The following is a 20,566-nucleotide window of genomic DNA, read 5'->3' as shown; positions in this document are numbered from 1 at the left end:
ATCCACAAAAAAAAAAAAATAAAAAAATAAAGTACATTTGCCACCAGTATTCTCTCCCCTTAACTCTAGGCATATAAAGTTGCTTTTTTATAAGATATTATGAAATGACTATATGCAAGTGCACCACTGTGAGCTATATTTTCCAGGACTATTGTTTTAATTTAGTGAAACATTGCTTTGAGAATGTGTGTTCAAATTATCAGTCAATTCTATGAACTTGCAATTATTTTATATGCTGGTGTTATATATTACTATTTACATAATGATGGATATTTTGCATTCTTATTTACATTCAGCTCAGTGATCAAAAATAAATATTTATAAAAAAAAAAGTCATTGTTCTTTTCATAAAATAATTAGGTAATTTATATATATATATATATATATATATATATATATATATATATATATATATATATATATATATTATTAACAGAGAAAATTGAAACTCATGTAATATGATATTCTCATTCTTTTCAGTCTCAAATAATTTTGAGACTGAAATAATGAGATTTTCCATAAAACCCCAGAATTCACTTTTTAACCTCAAGTGATTTCCAAATTTGAATTTGAAATTAAAAGTTACTATCACTTACCATTAAGTAGAATTAAAATGAATATCACATTAAAAAAAATGGTAGGTGAGAAAGTTTTTAAATGAATTGAAGTTGAGCAACTTTACAGATAAACTCTAGACGTAACTATACCAGCATTACTGGGGGGGGGGGATGATTAAGCAATTTGAAAACAAGAACCAAACCTTGGATTCTAATTGGCAAACTGCAGAAAACATTGGTTGATTCAGCCAGGTGATGAAGTTTTCTGCAAGGATAGAAACATATGAAGACCATATGAAAAGTAGAAGAAAGCATACTGAAAGCTCCTAGAAAATAAGTCGACAGGTACCCTAAAAGAATACAGAGAAAAATGTATTTAGGGCTAAACTATGTGTAAACATAGTTCAAAAAAACAAACAAAAGTCATGGGAAAACTGGTATAAATATCAAGAAAGTGGCAAAAGGTTCTAGAGGTTATTGAAAAAGCTTAGAAATCATGGAAAGAGTATTGTAAAAGGAATCAAAGATGATAAAGGTGACATAAAAACTGAAGATAAGGATATCTTAGATGTCAGGAATAATTATTTTGTAAGAATGCTAAATAAAACAAGCAGTGACAGAAAAGTAGTAGAAAATTTTCAAGAGGAATGCCGACAGAAGTAAATATCAATACTTTAGGTAGAAAAGCCATCAAAAAACTCAAAATATGGAAAGATAGCTGAAGTAGATGATATTTGACAATAAATGCTCAAATATGGAGGTATAAAAGTTTTGCAGTAGCTACACTACATAATTCAGAAGTCCTGGTCAGAGGGTTGAATTCTGGATGATTGGAGTAGATATCTTATAGTTTCCCCATCCATAAAAAAGGGAATAAAGCTGATTGTGAGAATTATAGAAAGAGTACTGTCAAAAATAGCACTAATTAAACCTGATATTAGAATTGGAGATGTCAAATTTAACTCTTTTCTTTATCACATGATGTGTTCTCCTAAATATATTTAGTGCAAGTTCAAAAATAGCAAATATCATAATCACCATCTCTTATATGGAATAAGAGATAACTTAAAACCAGTTTTAAGTTACAGATCTAAGAGTTGGATTGGAAATAAATCACTTGATCAAAGACTAGAGACTGCAGATATGAGAGTTCTGAGAAAATTTAGGAGCATGAACAGATGACATCAATGTCAGAATCATATTAAAAATGAAGCCATTAGGAAGGAACTTGACATTGTTTGCATTCAAGAATGTGTGAACATGGTTAATCTAACAGTGGTATAGTCATTTACTGAGAAAGAGGAAAGGTTAGCAAAACAGATGTTTGATGCCAAGCAGGAAAGAGACCTAGAGGAAGACCAAGGTCTAGGTGGGGATACATATCAGGAAATTGTTGGTGATGTGATTTCCAAAACCATGATAAGCCTTGCTAATCTTTTATTATTATTATTATTACGACACCTGCAGGAAGCCCAAAGACTCATTAAGGAAGGACACCTACTCTACAACTCATCTCCACCACTCAATCCATCAACTACAATGAACCCTAACTACCATCATCAACTACAATGAACTGCAACTACCATCATCATCTACACCATTGCCATCTACTGCATACCACCATCACTAGTATTTTCACAGACAATCACAAACATCCATGTCACGGCAGGATTCAAACCCGCAGCTTTTTAGCTGGAGAGCAGATATGCTAACCGTTCGGCCAACCAGGCCAGTTAAATGTAATATTTTTAAGATTAAATAATTTATTGTAATATTCTCCCATTTAAAATAAAGTTAAACATAAAAAAAAAATATGAATCAGCTTTTAATATTTTTTGTAAGTGTGAATGCTATGAAGGAGAAATCCCCTCCATGCCACAGGTAGAAGACCACAAAGAAAGTGACAGTTTCATAACATTCAACTCATTATCAGCGTATGTTAAATTTAGCAGTTTACCTTTCTACATGCAAGTGAGTCATGTGTTTATCTTCTCCCATGATGTATAGCTAAGAATACTTCGGTTTCACTTAAGATTTGATTCAGTCTAAAGCGATTGAGACAGTGTTTTTTTTTTTTAAACAATTGACTTCTTAAAACACATTTCTTCCTGTTTCAAGTCAAAGACTCACTGTGTCGACTGCCTTTAGTTTTTCATCGCTTTACATTTTAATACTGAGTACACTGGGAGAATTACTATTCTTTTTTTTTTTAAACAATTGACTTCTTAAAACACATTTCTTCCTGTTTCAAGTCAAAGACTCACTGTGTCGACTGCCTTTAGTTTTTCATCGCTTTACATTTTAATACTGAGTACACTGGGAGAATTACTATTCAGTTGAATTGCTGGAACTTGAGAGTTATAAATTGTACATCCCCTGGGGTATCCAGGGAACTTTCTCCCCACATTTTCTGCACATATGTACAACTTAACCTGGTTTGGAAGTGGCACAATCGAAGTGTCATTCAACCTATTGCATTGGTCTTTTGCCGTAGATGATTTAGTTATCATATATGTCCCTTTTCGATGATGATCGATGTCATGACAGTTATGAGGACCTCGTTATTTGCACAAATAGCTTTTAATTCTATTGTCACCTTTAAAATTATCCAGGATTTTCTTGGGTTTCATGGAAATAAACTTTGAAAAATGAAGCCTTTTCTTTCTTTCTTTCTTTCTTTCTTAGAGGAAAAAAATGCAAGGAATATGTTCATGGTTGTTGAATCTTAGAAAACATTTCCGTTACTGATTATTTTGAAATAGGCGTATTAAAGGCATTTTACTTATTTCTTGCTACAGTAAAACTTTGTTTTGCCTTCAGTGCAGTGGTGTGGTGGTAAAATAAATAATAATAAGCTAACACCTTTTATTCCTTTATAGGGAGTAGATGCGTCCTTTAAACCATATCTAGCTTTTTGGAGGACTGAGTGGGCAGTTCAGTCTCTATCCGTAGCCACTCAGAGATAGCTGACCTATGTCTATCACTAATTATAGGCAGCCACTGATGAAGAGACTGACAAATAAGTGCTGCCATCTCTTGGTACCTAACCCTAACAGGATAGGTTACTGTCTGAAATAATGTGGGTTCTACGGTCTATTTTCTTGAGTTTACAGGATGAAATACCCCAGCTTCTAGGAGAAAAAAACCTGCTTGCCTGTGCCAGAGATCAACTAACTCAGGAACCAGTCAAAGAAAGGCTTAGAAAAAGTTCCTCCACTTGAACTATAAATCTATCTTTGTGCAGAGGATGCACGTGCCACTTCCACTGAGCTACACAGGCCGGTGGGGGTTGGGAGGATTTATTCAATATACTATTTATTCATATCTCCTCCCTTTTTAACGAAGCTATTCATAAATTCATTCGTGCATCATCATCCTAGATGGTGACATGTAGGTATAGATGACATGTAATGTATAATTATTATTATTGTTGTTGTTCCAGGCAACTCCAAGGAGTCGACAGACTCATCGAGGGAGTTCCTAACATCATGTCAAGAATCAAGAACAACTATTCGACATTGACACAGTATCTATCATACCTTGCCTTGAACTCATTCACGGTCGTAGTACCCACAACAGACTCCGGAAGCTTATTCCACTCATTCACCACTCTCCAAGTAAAAAACCTAGCTCTAACTCCTTTTTCAACCACGCTCTTGCCCAGCTTCCATGCATGGCCCCTAGTCCTCCCACCACCAGTCATATTTTCAAATATATCTTCTGGATCAATCTTATAGAAACCCTTCAGTAATTTGAATGTCTCAATCATATCACCCCTCCTTCGCCTATCGTCCAATCTCTGCAACCCACAAATCTTCAACCTATTCTCATAAGGTTCATTCCACAGACCTTCTATCATCTTGGTCACTCGTCTCTGAATCCTTTCCACTTCCTCCTCATCACGAAGAAACCCTGGTGCCCATAGCTGGGCACAGTAGTCCAAATGGGGTCTTATCAAGGCTCGATACAGAGGAACAACAACTTGTTTGTCTCTGCATGTTAAAGTATTTTTCAGAAGCCAAGTGATTTGATGAGCTGATTTAGTCACTTTTGCAATGTGCCCCCTAAACTTCAATTCCCTATCCACCAACACTCCCAAATCCCTGGCCTCATCAATCTCCTGGAGTACGGTTCCACCAATGCGATATACTGCTGCTATTCTTTTCACCCCAAAGTGCATAACCTTACACTTTACCACATTAAATTGACATCCATTTTTCCTAGCCCAGTCCTCCAAACTATCCAAATCATCCTGTAAAATTTTGACATCCTGTGCACTCACAATTGCTCTACCCAACTTTGCATCGTCAGCATAATGGATGACATAGGGAATGAATTCTCCATCTTAGTATTTATTACATCACCTATAATGCTGTATTCTGTTTATATTCACCTATTCTTTTCCATATGTGCCAGTAAATGCAAATTGTTCATGTCTGATTAATGCAAGTTAAAATATAAGCATACAATCCAATTATGGAAATTCTCTTAATGAACAGTTACTTATATCAAATACTTGAAAAATGCACTTGTCTGCTCATCCATGATGATTACATTTTTAGTTTTAGATGAGAATTCAAGGAGAGGTATGATAGATTGTGTGGATAGCTTGGATTTCCTGTGATGAGTCTTTGGACTCCATGGTGGTCCAATATATAATAATAATAATATTTTTTAATTTTATAGATGGTTTAAAAGTAGCATTAAGATATAATGTGGTATTTAAAAGTAGCATGCACCATTATGATCTTAATGCTACTTTTAAAACACCTATAAAATTAAAAAAAAAAAAACATATTCAATTCCTGCAAGGATCCGATCCTTTTTCTCCCTTGACCAAACCTGGGATATATAGAATCTGTTGCACCTGGCATTTACCTTATATTGGTGGAACTGGACGCACAATTCCAATCTGTAAAAACAGAACATAAATAACACATTAAAATTAATAATTTTGGTAAAGCAGGCCTCTCGGATCACACTCTTAACACCCTACACCAAATTGATTGGAAAGTATCTGTTCCTTATATCATAAAAACCTGGTGTGAATGCAAATTCGAGGAAGCCTGTGAAATTTTGATCAACCATCCTAATCGAAACAATAATGGTGGCATAAAAATTCCAAGAATTTAGATTGCACATATTCAGCTCATGTTAAGTTCTTTCCATTTCTCCAGCAATTCCTTATTTTAAGATTCTAAGCAATTATTTCAGTTAAACTGAAGTTTTACTATAACATGGTAGTTGTTTCCATAATTTTTTAATAATGAAGGTTGTAACATTATTAATATTGTGATGGAGGAGGTGAGAGAAGACATGCCTTGGACTATGTTATATGCAGATGACGTGCTGTGTGCAGAATCGAGAGAAGAAGTGGCAGCTAAACTGGAAAGTTGGAGGAAAGTACTGGAAGAGAGAGAGCTATGAGACTAAGTAGAAGTAAAACAGAGTATATATGTTGCAAAGTGGATGGCAGCCAGGAGACAGATCTAGAGCTGGAAGGAAATTTCATCAGGAAGGTCAGTGACTTTAGACACTTAGGTTCAACAATGAAAGAGGATGGTGAGGCTGAGAAGGAAGTTGGATGCAGGATACAAGCAGGATGGAGGAACTGGAGAGAGATGGCTGGAGTGCTATGTGATAAGAGGGTGCCGATCAATCTAAAAGGCAAAATCTACCTGACAGTAGTGAGACCAGCTATGATGTATGCTATGGAAACTGTGGCCCTGAGGAAAAATAACATCAGCAGGATGGAGGTAGTGGAGATGAGAATGCTTAGGTGGATGTGCGGTGTGACCAGAAAGGATATCTGAGAAATGACTATGTAAGGGGAATGATGAAAGTTACGAACTTAGAAGCAAAGATACAGGAGGCAAGGTTAAGATGGTTTGGTCATGTGATGAGGAGGGAGGAAGAGTATGTGGGAAGAAAGGTCATGCAGATAGATGTGCAGGGAGGAGGAAGTGCGGGCAGCCAAAGAAGAGATGGAGGGGAGATGGTGGAGGAGGACTTGAGGATGACGAACTTGGATGTGGCTACAGTCCAAGACAGGAGATTGTGGAGAAGACTCACTACAAACAGCGACCCTACTTAAGTGGGAAAAGCTGCAGAAGAAGAAGGTTGTACCATTATGTTTGCTCTTGTTTAAGTAAATACAGGTTGGTGTGGTAATTCTGAAATTACTAGCTCATTTGTTCATTGTCAAGCAAATATCTACTACATGTGTTAAGACTTAAGTGCTTGGAGAAACTCATGTTAGTGACTTAATGGAATAAAATAGCACTGAGAAAGGATTCAAAATATTATTTAATTTTTCCAATATTTTGTCTCAGTCACTGAGACATCATTAGGGAGTGCAATGTGAGACTTGTAACACACACAAAGGCAACACAAAACTGAGTGAAACATGAATGAAAGACTAGAGTTCTAACTAGGTGGGGGACCCCTTTGTGGGCATCTGTTGACAGCCTAGGATGTCTAGCCCTGGTTAGTTTCCTACATTCCAGTTACCTAGCTTTTAACAAGATTTTATGAAGTATAAAAAATAGACAAATTGTTCTTAAAAATCATGTTGGAGGTTTAATGGAATATTTACAGCACTAGGAAATGATTAAAAACTGATTTTAATGCTTCCAGTATTTCTTCTCACTCACTGAGACATCTTCAGGTATTACAAATAACTCTTGTAACACACACTCAAATACAATACTAAGTGAAACACATGACTCTAAACACCTATCTAGGTGGTGCGCCCTCTATGGGCATTTGTAGGTGGCCTGAAGGATGTAAAGTGGGATCTCTGATAATGTTTCCCAAATTTTGGGAAGTTTTATGCAACCACATTTATTTAAATTTAGTTGAATTCTGAGTGCTGTCGCATATTCTAAAAACAGTATATAGAGTTTCCTGTTCCTGCAAGTTAGCCTGCTGTGGACAGACAGAAAGATCAGCCAACATCCACATGGAAAAACATAAAAAATACATCTGCAGTCATGACAATGTCAATCGTTCCTTGCAGACCATGCTTTTGATACAGCTCATAGAATCAGTTGGAAAAAGACCGCTATTCTCCGTCACATTAAATTTAGAAGAGAAAACTGTTTTTAGAATCTGCAGCTGCTCTCAGAAATCAGCCTAATTTAAATATGTTTGCATTAAACTTCCCAAAATATGGGAAACACTAATACTTCAAGATCTCAGTTTACATCCTAGACTGCCACACAGAGAGCACCCCATCAACTTAGGACTCCAGTCTTTTGTTCGCATGCTTCACTTAGTTTTGTGTTGCTTTTGTGTGTGTTACAAGTCGTATATTGTACTTCCCAATGATGTCTCAGTGACTGAGATGAATATTGGAAGAATTAAATAAGTATTTTTAATCCTTCTTCAGTGCTGTTTCATTCTATTAAGCCTCTAACATCAGATATCTACTTGGGTACACTATGAGAAAGTGAGGATTGGACACAGTCAGAAGCTGTGGTCAGTTTCCTGCATTCCAGTTAACTAACTTTTAATGACATTTTATGAAGTATATATATATATATATATATATAAAAGAAAATTCTCCAAAACATACTCAAGTTAGGAAGTTTTTTTGTAATATTGATGAATGCTATTTACATAGCAGAAATATACTGACTGATCTTTCTAACATAAATTTACCACTAGAATATCAGGATGTATTTTAATTTTAATATATTTTATTCATTAAACTATTTACAGTATTTTAACAGCATTTATTTCTAATGTTAATGCTATTCTGAAAACTTTTTTATTTGCTAATAAAGTGGAAAAAGTTCCCCTGCCAGTTGATTTGAATAGTGGAAGTAGATCAGGCCGTTCTTCTAGTCATGTGTTAACTGTTTTGGATGGCATGCATGTTGACTTAGCTCGATTTCCTCCAAGAGGACACATAGATAATTCTAATACAGAAGGTAAAAAAATATAAATATTGAATATTATAAAAATCTCACTTCTATTTGAAATAGACTCAGTATTTCAATAAGAATGGAAAAGATGTATCCAATTGGATAAATCCTTTTCTTTCTTATTTAGAAAGAAAATTTGAATTAATTATAATTGAATTAGTCACAAAAATAAATGTTTCTATTTTTAGAAAGAAATTCTGCAGTTTACAAACTTACTAAACACAGTGTTTAGTCAAACAAATCAACTTGCCTTCATTTCAGGCATTAGTACCCGAAAGGTATTAATACCTTGGCTATTCTAAACAGTATTTTACTACATTGAGCCATTAATGTTTTTTCCATAGCAATTTTAAATTGGAAATCATTGACAATTATTAATAATTTTAGATAAAAGGTATGATTTATAGGAATTAATGGAAACTCAGTCAGTACTCACTATAGTAAATTCACTTGCTGTAACCAGGTATCAAGATGTCTCAACCAAATAGCATCAGTGCTGTATTAGAGAACATTTGTTCAAGCAAATCTTCCATTATGCAGTTGACCCCCACCATACACAACAATGCTATAGCAATTTTGTTATGAAGTCTTTTGTGTATGTATGAAGACTTGATGAAATTGTAATGTTGGCATTAAACCACATAGAACAACTTCATAGTAAAAAATACTGTCAAGTTTTTTTCTCTGTGGTTTAATGCCAGAATTACAATTTCATCAATGATGTAGTAGACTCACTTACTATAGCAAACAACTTCTGACAAGCCCAAACCAAAGCACCATATGTACGATGTTATGCTGAAAGAAATTCACTGTAGCAAACCATCTGCTATAATAAACTATTCCTGCGGTCCCTACAGGTTTGCTGTAGTCAGAATTGACTGTAACAAACTATTCTTTTGATCTTGAGTGAGATCTTTCTAAATAATAATAAGATTTCTTGAGGTAATAGGAATCAAGAAATGGAGTGTGAAATAATCAAGTTTGAAACAAGTTAGGCACAGTACATCATCAGTGTGGAACAAACAAACAATTTGAATACAAGGCAAATGCAACAGTTACTTAACCAATAACAGCAAGCCCCACACTCTAGAAGATTCATATCAAATATCAGTAGATGAATTTCATCACCTGTTGTAAAACCACTGCCCTACAGATCTAGTGTGGTTAGCCCATCCACTCTCTGCCCAACAGGCTGTGGATTCAAATCCTGCCATAAACATGAGTGTTTGCAATTGTCTTTAGGTGGTAGATGAATTTCATCACCTGCTGTAAACTGCATGTCCAAGGATGTCTGCATAAGTAAGGCCCTAGATAACAACAGAGATGTCGTCCAACTTGTCATATAGATTACAGAGAAGAATGTACAAAAAAAGGAAACTTATGTCTTTATATGAATACCAGGAGAATCAGAAAAAAAGGAGCAGAGTTTGCTGCCTTGATCAGTATGTTGGGATCCCAGATTTTAAGCATTAGTGGGACTGGGTATCAGAAGAAGACCTAACAGGTATTGAGTGTAAAGGGTATAGTATTTTGAAGGATAGATTGAGATAGGAGAGGCGGGGATATGTGCTACTAATTACTTAAAATTATAATAATGGAATTAACTCACATAAAATATTATTTATTAGTTGAATTTTCGCCTGAGTATCACAGGCCAGGCGTCTTCAGTACATGTAAAAAGGCTAATTAAACAATAACTGACAATTCCAAAGGGTGCCATCTAAGTAGCTCATGTAAGATAACTAAAAAAGGTCATTATGTTTTCTAATTTATTAAAAAAAAAAAAAAAAAAAAAAGAATTTTTAATTATTTGCCAACCAGATGGTAACCTACATTTCTCAGTCTATAGGAAGGAGACTCATACAGGCATTATATTCATGCTGAATCTCATTACCATCCCAGTCAAAAGGTGGGAACAATTAAAACACTGGTTCATTGGGCCCACTCCTTTTGTTCTTCAGAGGAACTTACAGAAAGAATCGCTATATATTATTTCCTCTTTTCTATCTAATGGATATAAGAATTCTTTCATCAAAACAGCTTTAAGTAGTTTTGATATATCTTCCTCTTCAAATACAGAAGAAATAATGCATGTTCCTATCCCCTATGTACAAGGCATTAGTGAACGCATAACTAAAGTTTTAAAACCAATAAATATTTTTGTTGCCTTTCGACATATCAGAAAAATTGCCACCTTTTTCTCACTTCTCCAAAGGACAAGCTACCAAATCTAAATCATCCAGGTGTCTACCAAATTCCTTGCTCTTGTGGGTTACCTTATTTCGGACAAACAGGAAGATATGCTTTTATTTGGATAGAACACAAGTGGTATATTCAATACCTTGAACCTGAACAGTCTAGACTCGCAGAGCATGCCATCAACACTAGACATAGAGTTCATTGGAACAAGACAAGAGTCCTTCACAAGTCGGTTCCTCATGGAACAGCTTTATAAAGAAACATGAAACTTTACTTCACTCTCCCAACTTAAACAGATTCGATGGTCTACGTTTATCCCCTTTGTGGGAGAAAGTACTTTTTTAAAGAGTTAATCTTTCCTAACTTTAATTGTGTGTGTGTGTATATACAGTAAACCCTTGCAGAACACGATTTTGCACATATGCGTTATCTTAATTGTTTCCATTTAATTTGTCCAACGCTAGAATTTCATTCATACGTGGTATGCTGCAGAGCATCGGCCAGCAACCCTGCTTGGCGCTGCCCGCTAGTTGAGTGACCCAAGCCGAGTTGCGATCAGCTCAGTCACGTTAGCAGAGCTGTAATCACGTATTTATCCTCTTCTCCTTTTGCATTTGTATTTCTTTTAATTTCAAAAATTCAATATGACATCTAAGAGGAAGAATGAAGATGATAAAGCAGCAAAACGACGCAAAGTTTTGACATTATCTCAGAAAATTGAAATTTTAGATAAGTTGAAAAATGGTACACATCTTTCATCGCTTGCAAGAGAACTAGCTATAAACGAATCAAGCATAAGTACAATACGGGAGATTGAAGAAAAGATCCGGTCTAGTGTCAAAGCTTCTGGCGATACTTCGGCAAAGGTTGCTCAAGTTTCAAGAAGAATTCTGCAATTGGGAAAGATGGAAAAAATATTAATAGCTTGGATTGACAGTCAAGTAAATGAAAAAGGCTCAGTTGTGGATGGTGTTGCTATTCGAAACAAAGTTTTAGATTTGTTTTCTTTTGTTTTAAATAAAGATGGCCAATCGTCAGAGAAAATTGACTTTCAAGCAAGCAAAGGTTGGCTTGAAAACTAAGCTTCGTTTTAATTTGCACAATGTAAAGCTTCAGGGAGAAGCTACCTCTGCAGATAAAGAAGCAGCAGAGAAATACAAACCCCAATTTTTGAAATTCATTGAAGAGAGGGGTTAGGTTCCGCAACAAGTTTTCAGTGCAGATGAGACGGGCCTATTTTCTAAGCGAATGGGACAACGAACCTACATCACAAAGACACAAAAGGTTGCCCCAGGTTTTAAAGCTTTTAAGGATAGACTCACTTTGTTTTTTTGTGGAAATGCATCAGGCGACTTTAAGTGCAAGCCTCTGCTCATTTATCGATTTAAAACGCCTCGTGCATTGCAGGGAAAAATTTTTGAGCAATTGCCCGTTGTGTGGAATTGGAATAGAAAAGCTTGAGTAACAAAAGCCCTCTTTAATAACTGGTTTGAAAATTTTTGTTAAAGAAGTCAAACATTACTTAGAACAGCAAAACCTGTGCTTTCAAGTTCTCCTAATTCTCGATAATGCTCCAGGACACGATGCTGAAGCCCTCACAACATTGCATCCAAATGTAGAGGTTTTATTCCTCCCACCTAACACCACTTCCTTAATCCAACCAATGGATCAAGGAATTATAAAAACATTCAAAGCCTATTATGTCAGGCATGTTTACACCTCTACAAATAAAGCACTAGACAAAGGAAAGCAACACAAGCTAATGGCATTTTGGAAGCGATTCAACATAAGCCAGTGCATAGAAATTATAAAACTCGCGTGGGAACAAGTGAATTCATCAACATTGAATGCTTGCTGGCATCAGCTCTGGCCAGAAGTTGTCAACAATTTTAAAGGATTTCTATCGATTGAAAATGAAGCCAAAGAAATTGTACAAATTGCAAAAGCAATTGGTGGCGAAGGATTTTCAGATATGGAAGAAGGAGAAGTCAAAGAATTAATCGAGAAATGACGAATGAAGAATTGGATGATCTTGTAACACCAGCTGACAGTGAAAGCAGCGATAGTGAAGAAGAAGCTAAAACGCCTTTAACTTACAAGAAGTTAAACGAATTATTAAAAAAGGTACAGGAACTGTTTGATTTTGCAATGGAGATTGACCCAAATGAAGAAAGAAGAAGACACTTTATGAAAGGCATTGAAAAACTCTGCACTCCTTACCGTGAAACTTTTAAAGAGTTGTGTCAGTCATTGTCCCAAGCAAAAATCACCATCTTTTTAAAAAAATAATTGTATCATGTACCTACTTATTAAGCAGTAATAAAAATCCTTTCAATTAACATTTGTTTCATTTTTCCCTTTTAATTACAACAATATTTAGGTTAGTTTAAATTATACATACTATCTTAATTTGAACTATACCTAACACATTTTTTTCCATAGAAAGTTAACTTTGCAGAACGCGATTTTGCTGTGCGCGCAATGTATTAATGACGTAACCCCCACGTTCGGCAAAGGTTTACTGTATGTATATATATATATATTTAAATAAGTTCATCATCATCATCAAATTCCTGATATGTACCCTCAAGGGGTGCTATCTTATCCTGTAGGTACCCCTTGAGGGTACCTACAGGATAAGATAGTACTACATGAAAAATTTACATCATTACTAACTTCCTATCTACAATTTTCCTTCAAATCAGTCTGTTACTTGTCAAAACCCCAATATTATCATTATCAGATCTTATATTTCTATCGTCTAAGGCAAATTGTACTGTATCAGTCCATCTATATCTTGGTCTTCCTCTGGGTCGCTTTCCTGCCAACCTGGCAGAGAACACTTGTTTTGCTAATCTTTCCTTGCCCATTCTGTTTAAGTGACCATACCACCTGAGATTAGCTCTGCTAATGCATTCCTGGATGGTGACATTGTCAACTTCTTTCCTAATATCCTCGTTTTTAATATGATATTGCCATTGATGTCATCTGTTCACGCCTCTAATCTTTCTCAGGACTCTCATATCTGTGGTCTCTCTAGTCTTTGGTCAAGTGTTTTACTTCTGACCCAGCTCTCAGATTCATAAGTTAAAACTGGTTTGAGCACTGTCTTGTATACAGCTAATTTAGTGTTCCGACTAATTTCTCTCTTATTCCATATGAATTTATTCAATTGACTTCGTACCATACCAGCTTTGTTGATTCTGTTGTCTATTTCTATATTTAATTTACCATCTTCAGTAAAAATCATGCCTAAGTAGCTGAAATGTTTTACTTGTTCCACAGGTTCCCCCGTTCACAACACAATTGATATTTTCATTGTTTTTGTCTTTTTAATGCTGATCTTCATACCATATCTATTACAACAGTTACTCAATTTAGTCAGGGACTCTTGCAAACTTGTAGTGGATTTATTTAGAAATATAACCTCATTCGCATAAAGCAAAGAGCTAACATTAACATCTCCAATTCTGATATCATGTTTAATACCACTTTCCTTCATAATGTGATCCGTATAGATAATGAATAACAGAGGGGGATAATGTACATCTTTGTCTCATACCAGATTTAACATTAAATCATCTTTCTGTACTTCCTTCAATTCTAACTGCTGACTTACAACTCAAATACAGACTAAATGCTTGATATAATTCCCCATTGACACCATATACTGTAGCGTATTGAATAGCTTCTCTCTTAGCACCTTGTCATATGCCTTTTCCAGATCGACAAAACTTAAATACAGATCTTTGTTATATTCCCATGCTTTCTCGACTATTTGTCATAAAGTGAAGATTTGATCCTGACAGCCTCTATTTGGCCTGAATCCAGCTTGTTCTTCACCAAGCTTTTCTTCCACAATTCTTCTCAACCGGTTCTCAAGTATGCTTGCATAGATATTGCCAGGAACACTCAGTAGGGAAATACCTCTGTAATTCTCACATTCAGTTTTATTTCCCTTTTTATATATGGGTACTATCAGAGCTTACTCCAATCATCGGGAATTCGTCCCTCTGTCCATTCTTTCTGAACTATGCAGTGCAGCCACTGTAAGACTTTTATAACACCATATATTCACCTGCTTGGTGTCGCACTGATTTTATCGTCGCCTTGTCGAGAGGTCCTGAAAAGATTAGTAGTATTTTGTGTTAACATTGGCAATTTTACTAGAATTTTAAGTAGTATTGTTTGCTTTTTGTTTCTTGGTGTGTCTGTGCAATTTTTGTGTGTTTTCTGTTATTTTAAGTATTATTTTTAAGATAAGATAGCGTACATATGGCACCGATAAAGAAAAAAAATGGTGGCCAGATCGCCATGTTTGTTTAAGTGTTTTGATGTAAACGAATTTGTGCAATGTGCTGTCTGTGAGATGTATGCTTTGCGAAGAGCGGTGGGAGTTTGGTTAGAGGGTGATAGTGGAGTTAATGTGTGCAGAAAGTGTAAGGAGAATGAGGATCTCAAGCGTGTTTTGGGTGGCGAGAGTGATGTCGTTAACAATAGTCAGAATGTAGAAAATGGCGGTGTGATAGAGAATTGCATGGTAGTGCCAGATAGGTGTAAGAGCGTCGTTGAAAGTTTAAATGAAGGTAGAAATACAGAACAAATGGATGATTTGATTGATAATGAAAATGGTGAGATAAATGCAAGTAGTGAAATTGCGCATTTGAACAGAGCGATACACAGAGCAAAAAGGCAACTGGAGCGTATGGAAAAATGTGTGCTGAACGTACCGACTAATAACTGGCAAATGTCTGACGACAAACAATAGAATGTTTGTAAACGTCAATAAAATGAAGGAGCGAGTGCTGTATGGGGATTTGCTATTAAGAGGTGTGATAGTTGAGAGTTTGACGAAGTCGTACAAGCCGGGTGCGAACATAAAGGACGTCAGCGAATCTATTCGAGTGCAAAAACAGAGGGTGAAAGAGATGATCATCGTGGCAGGAACAAATGATTTGAAAGAGGACAAAATGGAAATGATAGAGGATGTGAGGGAATTACTTGATGTAGCAAAAGAGAAGAGTGTGAGAGTTAGGATGGTGAGTATTTTACCGCGGTATGACAGTGAAGTGTTTAAAAGGAGGGCTATAATTGCCAATGACTTTATGTGTGGGTTATGCATGGAGAGTGGTGTGGAATTTGTGAATGTGTGGAATGAGTTCGATGGGCGAAAGGACTTATATAAGATGGATGGGTTACATTTGAATGGAGTTGGTGTAAGGAAGCTTGAAAAAGTGTTGATGAATGAATTGGAAGTGGATGTACAGACTCAGGGAAACTAGATTTATTAAGGGCGGGGGGTAGATATGCAGACTTTAGGGAGGCAGTTGAGTGTATGAATGAGTATATTATGCCCGAGCGAGTGCGAAAGACAACAAATCAGAATGGGATAGTTAGTATAAGGCATCAAGGTAGGGATGGGACAAATGGGCTTCTGCAATTCATGTACACTAATACCAGGAGTATTAGGAACAAGAAGGAAGAGTTTTTGGCCTTGGTTGGCACTTCCAGGCCACAGGTTGTTGGTATTAGTGAAACATGGCTGACAGAAGATGATAAAGCTAGTGGGATTGAATGCGACGGGTATAGCGTGTTCAGGAGTGATAGGGTGAATAAAAAGGGAGGAGAAGTGTTATTGATGATAGCTGATGAGTTGCAGCCAAGGAGTATAGAAGTTGAACTGCAGGGCAGAGAAAAGAGCACATTTGAGGCTGTTTGGTGTGAGATAGAATCTAGCAGAACAAAATATACAATTGGGTGCTGCTATTGACCAGGTGATGGAATAGATGGTGGGGATAGTATACATAGGCAAATAGAAGAAATGAATGGAAGGAGGGTAATTATAATGGGCGATTTCAATTATGGTAACATTGACTGGAAAGAGGAGAGGGCACATGGGAGGAAGGAATTGGATTTTATGCTGTTATTAAGGGACAACTATCTGCGGCAGCATGTAGTGGAAAATACCAGGGGGCAGAGAGTGCTTGACCTAGTAATTGCAACTGAGAATGTGGCTGTAACGAACATGACCATGTTGCCACCAATTGGTGAGAGTGACCATAAGGTTATGACTTGGGAGGTGGTTAAGAAGTGTTTGCAGGAGGCAATGGTTGACTGTATACCAAGAGTCTGAATAATAAATCAAGTAGGGGTTAAATGGATGAATAAGACTATTAAGCTTGAGCTGCAAAAAATGAAACAATTGTGGAGGGAATTTAAGGACAAAGGTGACCAGCAGGTGCAGGAACAGTATAAAGCTCAGGCCAGGATGGTAACAAGGGTGGTAAGAAAAGCAAAAGCGGATTACGAAAGAAAATTGGCCATGCAGGCTAAAGAGAATCCCAAACAGTTTTTTCAATATGTTGCAAGTAAAAGGAAAAATGTTCATGGTAGAATGATCTTAAAAAATTCTGAGGGTAGGGAGGTAACCGAATCAGTCGGTATAGTGGAATTACTGAGCGAGCACTTTGCAAGAGTATATCATCCAGGTGGTGACATTGCAGGAATGGAAGAACCAACAGCTTATACTGGAATTGTGATGAATGAAGTAGAGGTAACGAGTCTATTACAGAACCTCAATGTCAATACATCTGTGGGATTGGATGGTATACCAGCTCATGTTGTACGTGAAGCTGCTGAAGAATTGTCAGTGCCCTTGACCATTTTGTTTAATTTGAGCCTCAGGTCTGTGTCAGTCCCAAGGGGGTGGAAAGAGGGGAAAATAGTTCCGCTGCATAAAGGTGGTTCCAAGGCTGCTGTTGAAAATTACCGGCAATCAGCATAACAGAAATCATTATCAAGGTCTTGGAGAAAATAGTCAAAAGGAAAATACAAGATTGGATAGAAGAAAATGGGATAATGTATCGGGAACAGCATGGTTTTGTGAAGGGTACGTCATGCCTCAGTAACTTGCTCACGTATTATAACACAGTGACGGCTGAACTGGATAAGGGTAATGGGTTTACAGTGATTTTACTGGACCTTGCTAAGGCCTTTGACAGGATACCACATGGAATTCTAATCAGTAAATTGCAGCATATGGGGATGGATATAGGGTTGGTGAGACGGATAGGAGGGTGGTTGACGGAGAGATATCAGAGAGTGGTTTTTTCAGGAGCAGAGTGCACAAGACGGCCTGTGACTAGTGGTGTGCCACAAGGATCTGTTCTTGGACCACTGCTGTTTAATTTGTTCATTAATGATATAGGAAAGGATCTGAGAGGAACAGTTCATTTGTTTGCAGATGATGCAAAGTTGGGTAGGGCAATAGTGAATGCAGATGACGTTAAAATTTTGCAAGGTGATTTGGATAGATTGGAGGTCTGGGCTAAGGAGAATGGATGTCAATTTAATGTGGCAAAATGTAAGGTTATACATTTTGGGGTGAAAAGATTAGCAGCAGTTTACTACATTGGTGGAACTGTACTCCAGGAAATTGGTAAGGCACGAGATTTAGGCGTGTTGGTGGATAAGTAGTTGAAGTTTAGGGGGCACATTGCAAAAGTGGCCAAATCAGCTCATCAAATCACTTGGTTGCTGAAGAATACATTGACCAGCAGAGACAAACAGGTTATTGTTCCTCTGTATCAAGCTTTGATAAGACCCCATCTCGACTACTGTGCCCAGATTTGGTCACCTAGGTTTCTTCTTGATGGGGAGGAGGTGGAGAGGATCCAGAGGCGAGTGACCAAGATGATAGCAGGTCTGTGGAATGAACCTTATGAGAACAGGTTTAGGATTTGTGGGTTGCAAAAATTGGTTGATAGGCGGAGGAGGGGAGATATGATTGAGACATTCAAATTACTGAAGGGTTTCTATAAAATTAATTCAGAAGATACTTTTGAGAACAGGGCTGGTTGTGGGAGGACTAGGGGACATCCATGGAAACTGGGCAAAAGTGTGGTTAGAAGGTGTTAGAGCTGGGTTCTTTACTTTTATGAGTAGTGAATGAGTGGAATGCGCTCCCAGAGTCTGTGGTGGATGCTGTGACAGTGAATGAGTTTAAGGCGAGGCATGATAGATACTGTATGAATGTCGAATAGTTGTGATGAATATGATTTGGGGCCTCCCTCGATGAGTCTAGTGACTCCCTGGAGTTGTCCATAATAATAATAATAATATTTCAGCATTTCTGGTCTAATATCATCTACTTCTGCTGGCTTTCTACATTTCAAGCCTTTGATGACTTTTTCTACTTCAAGTATGGATATGTATTCCTGACTGTATGCCTGTTGAGTGTTTTTTTCCACTGTGCTGTCATCACTGCTTGTTTCATTTAGCAGTTTTTCGAAGTAATTGCTCCATACTTCAAAGATATCTTTTTCTCCCATTTTCATGTCACCTTTGTCATATCTAATTCCTTTTACAGCACTCTTTCCTCCATTTCTAAGCTTTTTCAACAACCTCTAGAATATCTTACCACCTTCTTGATATTTATTTTCTATATTCTTGCCAAAGTCCTCCCATGACTTTTGTTTAGCTAGTTTTACACAGTGTTTAGCTTTCTTACATTTTTCTCTGTATTCTCTAAGAGCAAAAGCTGACTTATTTGCCAGGACTTTTGATATGCTTTCTTCTTTTCCTTCACTGCCTCTTTAACTTCCTGTGTCCACCATGGAGTTCTGATTTTTCTATCCTTGCAGATTCTATCCTTTTCTATACTTTCTATCCTTTTAAATAATTTTTTTAGTTATCTTACACGAGCTACTTAGGTGGTGCCCTTTGGAATTGCCAGTTATTGTTTAAGTAGCCTTTTTACATGTACTGAAGATGCCTGTGATACTCAGGTGAAAATTCTACTAATAAATAATATTTTGTGAGTTTATTCCGTTATTATAATTTTAAATAATATGTCTACTCATGGTATTACGTGCTACTAATCATATAAGATGACTTGAATCCAGTTAGCATTGAGATCCATCACTGTAATACTAGTAACAGTTTTTTTCATGTAGTAGCAGTGAGTTTGAAGCCATCTGGTGTGAGGTGGAGTCTAATAAGATCAAATACATATTGGGGTATTGTTGCATACCTAGTGAATCGGTTGCTAGTGATGAAGAAATACATCACCAAATAAAGATGATGAGCAAGAAACAAGTAATCATAACAGGAGGCTTTAATTATCCAAACGTTGATTGGTTAGCAGTAAAATCTTATTTAGTCTTATGAGACAATTTCTTTAAGCAGCATGTGACAGAAAGAACTCGAAATCAGAGTGTTATATCTGATTGTAGTGTCAGAGAGAATTTCAGATAAAGACATAACTATTCTGCTTCTGGTTGGTGAGAGTGATCATGTAGTACTAAATTGGGAAGTGGGTAAGTTTATGAATGTTCCATTCAGAAAAGATTACATGCTGAATTGCAAAGCAGGAAATCATGACCAACTGAGGAATATCTTGGGTTGAGTACAATGGTATTGGTTACTGAATGGGAAGATTATCAACTGTGCATGGGAAGCAATTAAAAAATACTTAAATGATGCAATATCAGAATGTGTCCTTAGAGTTTGAAGAATAAATAAAGGAGGAGTCAAATGGATATGCAATCTAATTAAGCATGAGATTTGTAAAAAAAAAAGTTGATGTAGAAGGAAACTGTGTGTGCACAAAGATGATGTCAGTTATAAAAATTATTAGGAGCAGGCTGGAAGAGTCACGACTGTTGTACAGAAAGTTAAGTCTGCATGAAAAGAAACCGGATCTGCAAGCTGAAGACAACTCAGAATAATTATATTCTTAGGCTGCAAGTAAAAGAAAGAATGAATGGACAAGCATAACTCAACAGAATGCAGATGATTTTTTGGGTGACAGATGCAGAAGAGATTGTACAAATAATGAGCACTGAATTTACCAAAAGCAGGTGCTCATTAGTTTAACCTACT

At 36.6% G+C, this 20,566-nt stretch overlaps 1 protein-coding gene across 4 annotated transcripts in view; it reads left to right on the top strand.

The window, feature by feature from the left end:
* Su(dx) (WW domain containing E3 ubiquitin protein ligase suppressor of deltex) overlaps nucleotides 1–20,566 on the top strand; it is a 436,167-nt gene that overhangs the window by 103,613 nt on the left and 311,988 nt on the right. For all 4 annotated transcript variants that reach the window (XM_090407874.1, XM_090407872.1, XM_090407873.1 and 1 more), the window contains one exon: nucleotides 8,345–8,491. In XM_090407874.1, the coding sequence (XP_090264000.1) occupies nucleotides 8,345–8,491 (147 nt within the window). The remainder of the gene's footprint in view (nucleotides 1–8,344; nucleotides 8,492–20,566) is intronic.

This window comes from Typopeltis vanoorti, chromosome 18 (assembly GCF_054136105.1).
Source record: "Typopeltis vanoorti isolate ZY-2024b chromosome 18, IOZ_Tvanoo_1.0, whole genome shotgun sequence".
Taxonomy (NCBI): domain Eukaryota; kingdom Metazoa; phylum Arthropoda; class Arachnida; order Uropygi; family Thelyphonidae; genus Typopeltis; species Typopeltis vanoorti.
This window is presented reverse-complemented; position numbering and strand designations above follow the sequence as displayed.